The 14505-nt window shown below is 66.5% G+C and overlaps 1 protein-coding gene across 1 annotated transcript in view; it reads left to right on the forward strand.

Annotated features, from left to right (window-relative positions):
• The window catches only part of KIF26A (kinesin family member 26A), a 28953-nt gene continuing 14448 nt past the window's right edge, over positions 1 to 14505 (forward strand). Inside the window, exons 1-3 of the mRNA XM_032593539.1 lie at positions 1 to 135; positions 1663 to 2115; positions 8730 to 8920. Of these exons, the coding sequence (XP_032449430.1) occupies positions 1 to 135; positions 1663 to 2115; positions 8730 to 8920 (779 nt within the window). The remainder of the gene's footprint in view (positions 136 to 1662; positions 2116 to 8729; positions 8921 to 14505) is intronic.

A 14505-nucleotide genomic window follows, 5' to 3' on the forward strand; every position in this document is an offset into this window, starting at 1 on the left:
ATGCGGAGCACTTCAGAGGCTCTGGAGCCCTCCGGGCCTTGGCCGGAGAAAATCCAGGCCTTCTGGAGGGACCCACAGGTCCGGCAGCTGGCGCACCTTGCCTGGCCAAGTTTCGTGGGACCCGGTCTCCCTGGGGTATGTGGGGGACGGTGGGGGGGCAGTGGTCTGGGCCGCGGCTGAGCCGGGGAGGACCGGGCAGGGAGTGTGACGCGGGGGCAAAGCCACGGTGGTGCTGACCAGCAGTGGCCCTTGTCAGCCAGCCCACGCTGCCACAGCGGGCCCCCTTGAGCCTCCCAGGCCTCGGTGCAGGGGTCCGGCTGGCCACCGCTCAGGCCCGGGGAACCTGGGTGGGGTGAATGAGATGCCCTCTGTTGGAGGGGGGCCTCAGCTTCCTCTTGTGCGTAAGGGGCGTATGTATCTGGGGAGGCCGGAGTCCTGTGGGGGTGGGGTGGCTGGGAGAGGAAGAAACTCCGAGTCTGGAGGGTCATAGCAGGTCCCGAGGCGGGGGCGGGAGGAGCCCCAGCCGAGCGGCCCAGCTGGCCATGTGAGGACGAACGCCCTGGGTGGTCACGGCCACAGCTGGGCCGGGCCAGTGCTTTGTGGAGGGTCTGGCTCTGGCTTTGACCCCGACCTCCCCAGGGCTGCCCCAGGGGGGCGCCAAGGCAGAGCCTTGGTCAAGGGACCGGGCGTGGGCCCTGGAGATACGACTCTTGAGAGCTTGTCTCCAGTGAGGTTCCTTCCGAGGACTGGCTCTCTTCTACTCTCCCTCCTTCCAGAGGTGTTCCCTCTTCCAGAAGGCCTCCCTGACCTCCAGGCGGGGTGAGGGCCTCCCTCGGGCTGACCTGGCTCCTGTCCCTAGCCCCTTCTGGACCCCAGGCTCATGATGAGGGAGAACCGTGTGCCCCCCTCCCCCGGCGCACGGCCGGGACCCTGGGCTGCAGGAGGAGTCACCAGGCGCCGCACGCCCTGGGCACCACGTCCATACCTGCGATCGAGCAGGGTGGGCTTCAAGCCTCCTGCCCCCTTGCCAGCTGGCACCGGTGCCTCCGTCTTCCCGTGGACCCGGAACTGCCTGGCCTGCCTCCGCGGAGTGTCACTGCACGGCGGGACTTCTGCTGGCACATTTACGGCAGGGCCGCCTCGCGTTTTCCCCCAGATCCCCACCAGGGCCGAGGCTTCACCAGGGCAGGGAGACCCCACCTGGCCTGGGGCTGAGCCAGGCCGGCCCTCAGGGTGGGGGAGGGTGTTGCTTTCGAGTGGAGCCCTGGGGCGCCTGCAGCCTGCAAGCGTGGAAGGGCCCCCCGGGGCCAGGGTGGGGGGGGGTGTCCGCCTCCTGGATGCTTCGCAACCTCGCGGCCTTGGCTGCTCGCGGCCGGCCCGGGTGTTGGGGGACGCGCAGATGCCTCGTCAGCCGAGACTGAGCACAGTAGTGAGGGCGGGAGGAGGCAGGTAGTCGTCAAGGGCACCGTAGGCCCCACTGTTAAGCTCCGATAATTATTTTCCTGCTGGGCGCTCGCAGACGAAACCGTTTGGGGCCTTATTAATCAGTTATGGATTATGCGGCGTCCACGGCGTGAGCTGGCCTGGCGCCGTGGCGGGTGAGGAACGCGGGGCTGGGTCCTGGCGCCCAGGCACCGACCACCTTTGTCCTTGTCCCCCCAGGACCCTTGCCTCTCCGCCCTGCTCCTCGACAAGCTGCCGGCGCCCGGGGCCCTGCCGACCTGCCGCCCGGAGGCCGAGCGCCGCTGCGACGTCTGTGACACGCACCTGAACCAGCTCACGCGGGAGGCCCTGCGGCTGCTCCAGGCACCTGCCAGCCGCGAGGACCCTGACGCCCCGCACGGAGGCCCTGGCCTCGCGCCCTCCGGCCCGGGCACCGTAACCAGCCCGCGGGCTGTGCCGGTGGCCGGTGGCCCGGCCGGGAGGCAGCCGGGCCGAGTGGGGCCGGACAGGAGGAAGGGACTGGCCTGGCCGTCCGGGCCCAGCGTCCAGGTGTCGGTGGCACCTGCTGGCCTCGGGGGAGCACTGAGCACGGTCACCATCCAGGCCCAGCAGTGCCTGGAGGGCATGTGGAGCGTCTCGAGGGTCAACAGCTTCCTGCCACCGTCGTGCCTGGTGAGTCCCCGGGGCGGGGCGGGCTGCTGGCCTCTGAGGGGCCCTGCCCACATCCCACCGTGGCTCACGTTGTGCAGACTGAGCAGCACCCCCTTAAGCAAGGGGCCGTGAACACTGGGGGAGGCCCCCGGACATTCCCGAGGCCCCCGTCAAGTGTGCTGGTGACGCAACAGCGGGCAGCGTCCTCACGCAGCCCCGGGGACGTCGGTTCCACGCAGCACCAGCATGCGTGGCCGGGCGTGGTGTCGGCCGCTCCTGCTTCTGAGAGCACCGGCTGGTGGTGGGCTGATGGGAGGGCTCCTGAGACAGGGTCAGGCCCTCCTCCTCAGGGTCAGAGGCAGAGGGAGCATCTCGTGGGGAGGGGTCCGGCGGCCCCGCCCCTCCAGGCTGCCCCCGAGGCTGTGGACTGCGCGACAGGGCTTGGCGTTAGGGGGAGGGGCCTGCAGGTGGTGGCCGCGTTCTGTGCCCACTCCCCTGGTCTCTCAGGGGGCACATCTTTTCAGTCGGCGGCAGTGTCCCCTCCCCCAGGGCTCTCCTCTTCGGGCCCTCCTCGAGGTCCTCCACACCAGGGGGCGTGGCCTCCATGGAGCCAGCTCTGGGCACCAGCGGGCCCCGTGGGTGCCATGGACTTGGGCTGGGCGTCCTCAGGCAGAGCGCTGGGCCGGTGTCCCCCACGCAGGTGGAGAAGAGGCGAGCCTTGGAGGGCGGAGCCGGGACCGGCCGCGTTCCCCCTGGCCACAGAGCTTGGCTGGGGGTGGTCTCTCCCAGGGGTCTGCGGCGCCCCTGGTTTTCCCTCAAGCAGAAAGTATACCAGGATAGGAGTCGCGATGTGAGGGTTGTTGAATTAGGGGTCTCCTGGGATACTGGAGGGAGTCCGTTTGGGTTTGGGTGATGAATGAGGGTAACCGTGCTGTCCTGGGAAGGCCTTTCTCCAGAATGCGCCTGGCTGCTCTGCCCAAGCCTCGGGGCTGCCCTCTCCCGGGGCCTTGGGCCCTCAGCTGTGCCCGTCTGTTTCGTGGAGGACTGAGGCTAAGAGCCCGAGGGTAGGAGTTCGCCAGGCAAACACGTAGGAAAGGCCTTCCAGGCAGAAGGAGCCTTCTGTGTCCAGGCTGAGGCCTGGAGGTGTGAAGCACGGAGGCCTCCCTGGAGGTGGAGGTGTGAAGCCTGGGGGCCTTATCAGGACAAAGGACTACAGGGGGAGGGAGCTGGGAGAGGGGCGGGGGGGTCTGGGCCAAGTGCGTCCGACGCTGCTGCCTTGGTGATTGTGGGTATGTGGAGAAGCCCCCTTGTTGCCCCCCTCCCCCACCACTCACCCCCGGGGCAGAGAGATCAGGGGGTCGCTGTGGAAACTAGTTTTGTTGGTCCATTTTCCAGTCACTACAGAGCCAGCCGTGCGAGCCCGGCCAGTGAGCGTCTCTGAAATAGAGTGGTGGGTAGACCTGCCCCGTGGACTCTGCCTCGTGGGGCTGCGGGCATGGAGGTACAGGGAGGGTCCCCAGCTGCTGGGACAAAGTCACACATAATCCCAAAGCAGGACAGACCCCTGCCCGGTCCCCACTCCTGGGCTTGCCGTCCACTCTGAGTTTAGCGAGACGGTGCCTTTGATGACATCCTGCCCTCGCTGGGAGTTGGACCCCGTGACCACTGCTGGGGCCAGTCCTGGAGCGGCACTCTGCCCTTGGGGCCTCCCCGGCCCTTGGCAGCTTGGGGGTGGGGTGTGCAGGGGCTCAGGGAAGCACTTGGGTCTCGAACTAGCCTCCAGCTGGTGTGATGACGGGTCCTGGGTGCGGCCTTGCGGCTTCTGACTTCTCCTCTATTAAGTCCCGGGGCGAGGCCAGGAAGGGGGAGGCCAGCCCCTGCCACGCGTGCCTGCTACCTCCTGGCTGAGCACTGGGCCGCCTCGGGGGCAGCACTGAGTTGGGGAGGCAGCTCGGGAGAGCTGGGTGGCTTCCCGGAGGAAGTGAGGTTGAGCTGGGCCCAGAGGGAAGCGTCAGACGTGGCGGGCCCAGCTGTGGCGGGTCAGCGCGGGCCGCGGGGAACAGCCGGAGATGTCTCACAGGGGCCTCGGATGCCAGGCAGAGGGAGGGGCCGGCCTTCCCTCTGAGGGTGCCCAGGAGGTAGAGGAGGGACATGAGCTGACCGCGGGGGCCGTGGGGTCGGTGCAGCCGTTGAGAGTCTATGTCTCACGCGCCGGGCAGGGGGTTGCTGGCCTCTTGCTGGGCAGTCCTGCCGGCAGCCAGCACGTCGTAAAACGTGGGCGCTTAAGGCTCCCTCTCCGTTTTATGTGCACATTGATTGCGTTTGGGGTGGGTGGGAACGATCTGTAATTAGACAGCAGCCCTGGCGATCGATGGGGAGATTATTAGAAGCGTAAATAGAACTTTAGGATTCAGATGAGGTAATTTCCCCGGAACCAGGGCATCGATAGCGAGAAGTGGCTCTGGGATGGTAAAGTCTCGCGTGTGCATACCTCTGGAGGACGTGCTGGGGTGCCCACCGGCGGCCCCGGGGCGCGACTGTTTCCAGCGGACGTGGCTCCAGCTGGCCAGGAGGGCTGGGGGGCGGGCTGCAGCCCCGTGTCTCAGCACGGGGAGGGGGAGGCAGGTTGTGAGGGGGATGGTCTTTGGAGGGGGAGGCCGGGAGCCAGGACTTTGAGGGCCCAGGACATCCTGGGCGCTGTGGCTGGGAGCCCGCCCCGTGTTCTCTGGGGGACCGTCCGGAGAGCCCCGTGTCTGGAGGGAGCGGCCCTTCGGCAGCCACAGCTGTAATCAAAACCCGAGCCCGCCGCCCTCGTCTGGGAGCACGGAGCTCGGCCCTTCCCGGCTAATTCCACCTCCTGAGTGTCCAGTGGTGTTTCCTGCTTGTGGGGCCCACCCGGCGGGACAGTCTGGCGGATGCTTTCCGGACCGTCAGGCCGAGGGGCAGACCTGCCGCCACAGGGGACGGAGGTGCCCACGGGAGCCAGGCTCCGGCCGTCGCCACCCTGGTTGCCCCGAGATGCTGGGTGGTGGCCATGGGGCCAGCCCAGGTCCTCCGCCCTGACCTGCTGCACTGGGTCCTGGCCGTGAACTGCAGCACGTCCCTCCGTGCTGACGGAGCACCCATGAGATGTCCACAGGACTCCTGCGCTCGGTTCTTAGCCGGAGACCACGAGCCTGCACGACGGGGCGGCCGGGGGCGGGGCTGCATGGAGCCTGTGCAGACCTTCCCGAGTCCTGCAGACATCCACGGCCGGGCCCTACCCCGCGCCCTAGGGCTCACGGTCGGCGGGGAGGGGAGAACCCAGAGCCTAGGGCTCCAGGCTGGCCATGGGGGCTGGGGCAGTGGAGGCCCTGCCTGGGTGGGGGACTTCCTGGAGGAGGTGATGTGTGGAACAGGAGCCGAGGTCGTTCTGATGGAGACCGGGGAGCGGGTTGTGTGGCATCGGCCGGGGAGTTTGCCGCCGGTGACCTCGGTACCAGCCTGCCTGCCTCCCCTGGTCCTCGCGGTCCCTGGTAGGTGCCCGCCCATCCTCAGGGATGCGGCTGGGGTGGCAGGGAGTGGACGGTCCTGGCCTGTCTCTCTGACCTGGCCTGTTGCTGGTGCCCTCGCTCCGGGCCTCAGTTTACCCCTCCATGGAACAGACATTGGATGCGATGGCCCCCTCTTCCCTGTGGTGCTGCAGCCGAGCTGCCTCTGTGATGGGGTGCGGGGGGGGGGGGTGGGCAGGGCACCCGCAGGGGTCAGGTCGTTCCCAGCCCGGAGCCTCTGGTACCTGGCGCAGGCCCGGCGAGCAGTACCGGCCGCACCCCACGGCGGGCTGCGACGGTCTGCGGGGTTCAGTTCCGGCCGTTCGTTCGCCCCCTGCCCCCCAGCCGTCCCCGCCTCGTGGCACCGAAGAGCCCCCAGTGAGGGGTTCGTGCCGAGGGGCTGGCGAACGCCGTCCTTCACGTGCCAGAGTATCACGGGCCGAGGGGCTCGGACCCCGGGGGCCAGTTTGGTGTTTCCCGGACGGTGCTCCCCGGAGCCCCGCGGCAGGCGCTGCCTGGAGCCCGTCGGTGCCGGCTGCCGTCGGGCGCCTCTGCCGGGACGGCTCTGAGCTTGCGCGCTGGGCCCCGGGCCGGTGCGGCCGCCTCATGCTCTCCTCTCTTCGTGCTTCTCTTTCGTTGCTGCTCTCCTGCCTCCCTCTCGTTTTCTGCTTGGCCGCCTCCCGCCCTCCCCTCCCCTCCTCGGCCCCTCTCTCCTGTCCTCCTGTCGTGGTCTTCCCTCTGGCCGCCCTCCCTCCCGCCCCCTCCGGCTTCTTTTGGCATGCCTGGGTTCCGCTCCTGGCAGGAATCGGCAGCGGCCGTCCCGATGGCCGGGGCCGTGTCTCGGCAGCTCGTGGGACGGCGGAGCCGAGGCACGTGCGGGACTCCGGAGACAGGTCAGTGTGGGCGACCCGCGCCATCGCCAGGCGGTGCCAGAACCTTCTGGCTGGAGGTGGAGAGGCTGCATGCGACGGTGGGCTGGCCCGGGCGCTGTGGGAGTGGACGGAGGGGCCGTGGAGGGCCCCCTCTGTGACCCCATGCCTGGGTCCCCCGCTGGCCGGGAGGCCTCACTGAGTGGAGTGACGGCCTGGCCCGTGCTGCTGGGCGTGGGCCCCGCGGCAGAGCCGTCCCGGGGGGCTGGCGGGAGCCAGGATGCCCACAGGGGTGGGTACGGGGGTGCTGCGGGTGGTGGTCCCCTCCCCGGACCTGGGGCGCACGGTGGGTGCTCAACCCTGCTCTGCTCTGCGGGGCCCCGGTGGTCAGCGTCCGTGGGACGGAAGGTGGCAAGTCTTTCCCACCCGCCCTGCTCCACAACGCCGGGTCTTTTGTGGGGAGCGCTTGCGTCTAGTGGTGAGAAAGGCCTTCACGTTTGAGGGCAGGTGTGAGCACGTACGGGAGTCCTCCGGCCGGGCTGCCCTGCGTGACCCACACGTTTGCCTTGGGTCTCCACAGCCTCCTGGAGAAGCAGCTTCTCGTTCTTATCGTCCAGGCCGAGGCCTGGCTGGCCCTCCTGGAATGTTCTCCGGGAGCTGGTGCCCCCTCCACTCCAACAGCCCCATTCCCTCAGGGACAGGGGGCCTCCCAGCCATGGGAGAAGATGCGTCCCTGCCAGGCTGTGTGCTCCTGGAAGACAGATTTACTGAGCACCTACCGTGCCCCAGGCAAGGTGTTGGCACAAGGATGTGGAGGGGACCAGGTCTGTGCGGTAGGACCCCCCAGGGTCTTCCTGATTCCTGACATGTTTTAGGTGCTCACGGAAGCCGGAGGACTGAGAAAGTATGGTGCTGGGCATGGCCCCGTAGGCGGGGTGCAGAAGCACTAGACAGCCCGAGGGAAGCTGAGGTCAGAGGACTGGGGGAGGCCGGGACAGGGCACCTGGGGCAGGTGCAGGGAGTGCCTTGGAGAAGGAGAGGGCTGGCTGGGCTGGGTTCTGAGGGATGCATAGGAGTTCCTGCCCTCTAGGCAGAGGCAAGGCAGGTGGCAGGGCGCGGAGGGTGAGGGCCTGGGCTGTTTCAGGTGTACCCTTCTCTGCTACTGACCTGTCCTCCATCTCCTGGGGGAGCGGCCGGTGCACCAGGGGCCCCCGGGGGGAGTGCATGGCTTCTATCTAGCTTGAAGTTTGGGGTTCTCTGTGAACTTCCTTTGCAGACATGGTTTTACTGTGTCCCAAGAGGGGTTTGGAAGCTGGTGCTGACCGTGGGCTGGGCAGGGCGGGACCTTCCGCCGTGGCGAGGCGGCAGGACCTTCTTCAGAACGTTCCTCCCAAGGCGTGTGGTGGCACCATGGCCTCTGGCTGCGTCCCTTAGGAGACCCCGAGGACGTTGGGCCCTCCAGAATGTGGCTCTTCACCCCCAGGGTCACCAGGGAGGCCCATGTCCCATCAGCATGAGGACCCTGGTCCTCCCAGGCCTGGCGTAGAAGGTGGCCCAGGCGGTGCTTGTCCACAGCCCTTGGGGCCGAGTGGAGCAGGGGGGCCCAGGGACCAGTGTGGTACCTGGGGAGGCTTGAACCCTGGGGACGGGGGTTCCTAGGGGAATGGGTTTGGGAGTGGCCAGGCGGAGGCGGGCTGCTCCCCCCCACCCCCCACTCCTGCCAGGAGCCGCATCCACCCCCTCCGGGGCCAGGTCTGGCCTGGGGGTCCAGGGCCCGACGTGGGCACATAGACATAATATATGGTGGACGGATCTCAGGTTTTCTGGTGCCGTCCTAGGGAGCATTTAATTACATTTGTGCTTCATTACGAGGCTGTCTCTCTTTCTAGAATTTATTTTAGCTAATTAGCTGGAAATGCCAGAGTAGTATTTCAGATGATGGGAGCGTCATACATTATCATACACGGGGCAATTAGTGCTGCTGACAAATAGTTATTGTGGTTTCTCCTCTGATCGTGCCCCTGCGTGCTCCCAGGTGGGTGACCCGGGGGTGAGGGGTGTGGGGGTCACTGGGTGGGCATCTGTGTCCACCTGTCTTCCGTGGGCCCCGTGAGGCTGGCCACCAGCCGGGGTCCTGTGGGCAGGGGGGCCCGGGGAGCATGTGGGGGCCCTGGGGTGTGCGGTCCGCTTCCCCAGCAGGCGTGTGTTCCTCATGCAGGCTCCCCCTTCCCCCTAGGCTGAGGCGGCGGTGGCTGCGGTGGCAGTGGCAGACACGGTCCGGGACGGCTCCCCCACCTTGAGCTCTGATGGCGCGTCGAAGACGTGGGGCCGCGGTGGGGCCCGCACGACGGCACTGGTCACCCCGGCCCCGGGCGCCCCGGCTGGGGGCTCCACAGGCCCGTCGGCGGCAGCCTCCTTCTTCATTAGGTACGTCCCCCCGGGGGTGCTGGGACACACACAGCAGGTGGGGACCTGGGCCGCTGGCCCCCGTGGCCTGCGGGCCTTCCCTGGGAGAGCTGTGGCCGATCTGCCCTGGTAGGGCGGCAGGGCCACGGTGGACGGGCACCGTGTCCACGGCGCTGGAGGCCTCTGGCACCAGGGGTGGGCTGCAGCCACGGGTGCCCTGGGGCCTGCCCTGGGCCGGTGTGGGCTGGGGCCGCAGATAGAGGCTGATCCCAGTCGGGGAACCAGGGGCGGGGGAGTGGAACGGGGCTTGAAGGAGGGCGTCCTGGAGGGCAGGCTGCACCCAGACCCCACGCTTTGCCCTCCCCTCCCCGGGGGGCTGCCGGCACACCTGTCCCTGTTAGATCCAGCTCCCCCGTCGGCCAGGAGCTGGGTGGTCCAGTCCCGGCCTGGGCTCTGGTCCTCCAGATGCTTAGCTGCGGCCCTGCAGGCCCCAGGTGCTGGGGACGGGGGCTGGTGTAGCCCAGGCCCGGCAGGTTTGGAGGTGGGAAGTGGTGCGTGGTGAGGGGCTCTCTTCCCCTGCCCCTGCCCCTCCCGCCAGGGCCCTGGGATTCAGCAGATAGGACAGACACAGCGGAGGACTGTGGATTACAGGATGTAATGGTGGTAATGAGTGGTAATGGCAGGCCCAGATGCGGGTCACTGTCCCATTAGCAGCCCTGGCGGGCACTGATAAGCTTGTCCATGAATCACGTGCGGGTGGAGGGGCAAGGTGCCTTATCAGCACGGGCTGTGGGGCCGTGAGGCCCGACAGGGGGCGGGGAGGGGGGTGCTGATGGGCTGGCGAACACTGGCTGTGGGGCCGGCGGGGGAGTCCCCGTGCAGGGGACGAGAGGGCCAAGCTGGGCACGTCCCCACCTGGTTAGCCTCCATGTCTAGGGCTTTCTGTGGTGGCTTGCTGCATTGGGCCGTGCCTGCAGGGGGATTTCAAGCCTTCTGAAAAGGAAGGAGCGCTCCAGTGGTCCCAGGTTCTGGGGGCCACGCTGGCTCATTAGTAACCTCGTGGCCGGCTAAGCAGGTGCCGGCTGCCTTTTGTCTCCATCGGAGCAAGGCTGCTGCTGACCTTGGGAAGTTACCATAGAAACAAGTGTGGGGACAGCGGGAGGCAAGTTTTCTGATGGGGGGGGGGGTTGTGCACTGCCCGCTGCCATTACTTCCAGCCTGTTGAACCAGCCCTGAATCGTAGCAGCGTCTCGCAGAGGCACGGGCCAAGTTGGGGGGGGGGGTGCGTGTCTGGCCAGGAAGGCCATCGGACCTTGTGCTTGACTTGGGCCACAGCCCCCTGGGTGGGATGGGAGTGCTGTGCACCATACGTCTGCTCTCTTGTTTAGTGTGTGTGTTGGGGGGCCGTGGAGCTGCCAGATCCTGGCCTGGGGGGCTTCGGGCGTGTGCCGAGTGTACAGTCTGTGCTCCCACCTCTGCCCCTCGCCGGGCTCCTACAGGGGCAGAGCTGAGCCCAGCCCACGGCCTGCCCCCTGGCCAGCGGGGGTGGGTATCTGTGCGGACAGCCTGTGATGGCCGTGTGGCATCTGTGAAGGGACAGGGCAGAGTGCTGTCCGTGGTGCTGAGTGCCACGGAGGTGGACTTTGAGGGGTGAGTAGGAGCCTGGCGTTGGCCGGGGGAGGCGGAATGGGGTAGCCGTTGGCAGTTTGGGATCTCCTTTGGTCCTGGAGCACTCGCTGGGGGCCAGCCTCGCCCCGGGCCTTCCCAGGACCTCTGAGCCCCTCACCCCGATTTGGGGGACCAAGGCAGGGAGTGGTTGCGTGGGCGCCGGGTGCCCAGGACCTCATTAATGTTGCTGCGCTGTACGGCTCAGGGCTGAGGCCTGGCGCCCTGCTCCCCGCAGCTGGGCCTGGATGGGCCGTTCGCACCTGGCGGCCACAGCTGTGGCCGAGAGCTCAGAGTGCCAACCGACCAGAGCTCCGACAAGGCCGGGCTCCGTGGGGAGGGCATAATTACATTCTCTCTGGAGGCCTTGACCCCCTTCCCCAGCTTTCCTGCTCCTACCGTGGGGTGCCCTTGCCCTTCACCTCTGCCGTCTCCCCTCCTCCCAAGATGTCTCCTCTAGTGGTCTCTCGCCCACCCTTCTGGGTCTTTCTGGTGGTCAGCTCCCAAATCGCTGAATGTACATGCTTTGGAAGAGCCGTTGGGGTCTCCCGGGCAGGGGCTGGGGAGGTGGCAGGGTGAGGTTTCCTTCAGGTACCAGGACCCCCGCCCGCACTCATAGATGCCCCCGCATTGCCACCTCGGTGGAGCCCCTCCTGGGTGTCTGCCTGGGTGCCCAACCCGAGGACTGTCTGGCCTGGTGCCAGGCAGAGGTCCTCAGCCAGAGGGGGCACCGCCCAGGGGCACGCGGTCAGCATAAGCCAGGTACCCCGAGCAAGACGGCTCTGCCGAGAGTGTCTCCACTGCGAGGTGAAGTTCCCAGGTGACACGATGCGGCTGTGGGAGTGGGGGCCACACACGTGTCCAAAAAGCCCTGGCTGCCTCCTCGAATAGGGAAGGGCCTCACCATCAAGGCCACCTGCTTGTGCAGTCACCTCGTTTGTGAGAGGCAATTGTTCTTTGTAAAATGGCAAAATGTTCCCCGAGGGATGTTGGAGGGGTCTATCCCCCAGCCACCCACCCACTCACTCCTGTGCCCTCTCACCCACTCACCCCCTGCACCCACGCACCCACTCACCCCTGCACCCTTGTACCCACTCACCCCTGTACCCACTCACCCATGCACCCCTGCACCCATGTACCCACTCACCTACTCACCCCTGTACCCACGCACCCACACACTCACCCATGCACCCACTCACCTACTCACCCCTGCACCCACTCACCCACACACCCATGCACTCACGCACCCACTTACCCCTGCACCCACTCACCCACACACCCACTCACCCACGCACCCACGCACTCACTCACCCATGCACCCACGCACCCACCCACCCACCCACCCACTCACCCCTGCACCCGCTCACCCACGCACACTCACCCCTGCACCCACTCACCCATGCACCTATGCACTCACCCACGTACCCATTCACCCCTGTACCCACTCACCCACACACCCACTCACCCACACAGCCACACGCTCACCCACTCACCTACACACTCACCCAGTCACCTCTGCACCCATGCACTCATCGCCCACTCTCCCATGCACCCATCTATTCACTCACTCACTCTTAGCCATGTCATTGCGTCCCGAGCTTCCCCGGTGTTTGGCCTGGGCTTGGCAAACACCTTCCCTTCTGAGACTCTGCCTGGTGGATGGACACGGCCTTATAAACTTGTTTCTCAGGACAGGGACTGGTTCCTGTAGTAGCAGGAGGCAGAGACTTGGGAAGCCCAGCTTGGGGGCATCAGGGCAGGCTTCCTGGAAGAATAGCTTCTGAGGATGCGGAGAGCTAGATGCGCAGGTGAAGTTCCTGCTTTTCCAAGCCTTCTCTTCAGAGCCAGACCACTCAGACTTGCCTACACTTCCCGCATGTCTCGCCTTCCACTACTCCTCACCCCTGCAGGTCCCACCCTGGGCCCCCACCTCCAACAACGCAGTGGGCATTCATGGTCCTGGGTGTGGTGCTTGTGTATTCTCTTAGCCTCTGTGAGGCCTGGTGGCACCTTCCCACTAGCTCTTTCCACCTTCCCTGGTCAGAAACCAGGCCTGGGCCTCCAGAAATCTGCAGCCCTTAATGGCAAGCCTGGCCCCCAGGGGCCCCCTCCCCCAGGCCATAGAAACCGAGGTGTGGCTGCTGGGTTTGTCCCTGTGAACAGGGGCCTGGGTTTCATCAAAAGAGAGAGTGCCCGTCCTGGGCCCTTGTTAATGCAGTGACATGTTTTTGAGTCATGCCTGGTGGGGTGAGCCTGTAAGGGCAGGACCTGGAGGGCCAGGCGGGCCAGGGCCCAGCTCCTCAGCTCCCAGCCCCTTGGGGGCCGACCGCAGGGCTGAGGAGGGAGGAGAGGGTGCCCTGAGTTAGGTCAGACCGTAGGGTGGAGCCCTGGCCAACAGCGTTCCTGACTCCCAGGGCTGGCGGGACCTCAGAGAGCGCCAGGCCCAGCCCCTGTCCAGGCGTGACCGGAACGTGTCTGGGGGAAGGACACCTCGCCGTGCTTTGCTGCCAGGGCCCTGAGGGTGACCAGCTGTGCTGAGGTCTGTGCCGCAAACTCCTGGCTCTTGAGAGGATCACGGAGGGAACAGGAGCCATCTGGCCTCATGTGTGACCCACCGGGCAGAGAAAGCACTGCCCTCTGGTCGTGCAGATTGGAGGCTGTGACCCGGAGTTGCTCCGTGCTCCTCCACCACCTTACGCATCAACCCTGGGTCCTTCTCAGCCCCTACGCCCCCCGGAGATTTGGGAGTGTGGGTTCAGGATGCCCCGCCCCCCACAGCGCCAGGGTCCCAGGCCGACCTTGCCCGACCTAGGGAGGAGCAGGGAACTGGCTGTTGGCGTGGGGGAGGCCTGCCTTGGCCAGGGCTGTCTGCTGACCTGTTCCATCGGCCTGAGGGCCTGGTGGACACCCTCCACACGCTCGTGCTGGGCGGCCCGTCCGTGCTGGGCTTTCCTGAAATCCTGGGAATGAGCACCACTGTACCTATTTACAGAGGAGGAAATGAATCCTGGGGCCTCTTAGTCCTTCAGAGTCCCGCCCTCCCTGGCCACCCCAGCCCCTGGGGGCAGTGTGGGGCAGGTGGGGCCGGGCTGCCTGCTGGTTCTCCAAGTCCTGCTACAGCACCCCCCCACCCCCACCCCCGAGTGCTTGGCAGGAAGCCTCTGCGGAACCCGGGGTGGCTGGGGTCCAGGACGGGAGTCCAAGGCTGGGCAGCGGGCTGGGCGGAGGAGCCCCAGGAGCCGAGGCTCTGATGAAACGGCCTCACTTCCTCCCACAGCCCCTGCCCAGGTCTCCCTGGTCCTTGCCCTGCTGGCCCTGACTGACCCCCGGGGACAGGTCACACTCAAGTTTGGGCTGTGGCCGAGGCCTTGCCTTCTCAGAGTGGCTCTTGTCCCCTGCCCTCAGGCGATGCTGCCAGGCCCCTTCTGCCCCTGACTTGCTGTGATTCTCAGGCAGTGGGGGGTGGGACGAAGGTCTTCTCCTTGCACGGAGTTCTGAGGTTTACAAGTACGTGGGCTCAGTCGGGAATCGGGTTATTGTGGGTCTGTGGCCAGAGAAGCCCGGTGGCCCGGCTCGGGGCTCCCTGCACCCCCAGATGCTTGGGCTCCTCCTGGACAGCTTGTGGGCTCCACTGTCCACACCCCCGCCCCACCCGGCCCGGGCACGCATCGGCACCACCGGCCACCGCTCTATTAAGGACCCGCCACGCATCGTAGATTACTTTTATTTCCCGCCATGACACCTCACTAGGAGGAAAGCCGTCCCTGGGGTCTCTTAAAAGACAACTCCTATTAAAGATGAGTGGGGTTAAGCAAAACGCTGGCGGTAGATGGCTGAGCGGGAGGCTGGCTGAGGGCTGGGCGGGCACCGCGGGGTGCAGAAGAGAGGAGGAGCCGCGGGTGCCACAGGTGCTTCAGCCCCGAGCTCGGATCACATCCCGG

The sequence above is a fragment of the Lynx canadensis genome, chromosome B3 (genome assembly GCF_007474595.2).
Source record: "Lynx canadensis isolate LIC74 chromosome B3, mLynCan4.pri.v2, whole genome shotgun sequence".
Taxonomy (NCBI): Eukaryota; Metazoa; Chordata; class Mammalia; order Carnivora; family Felidae; genus Lynx; species Lynx canadensis.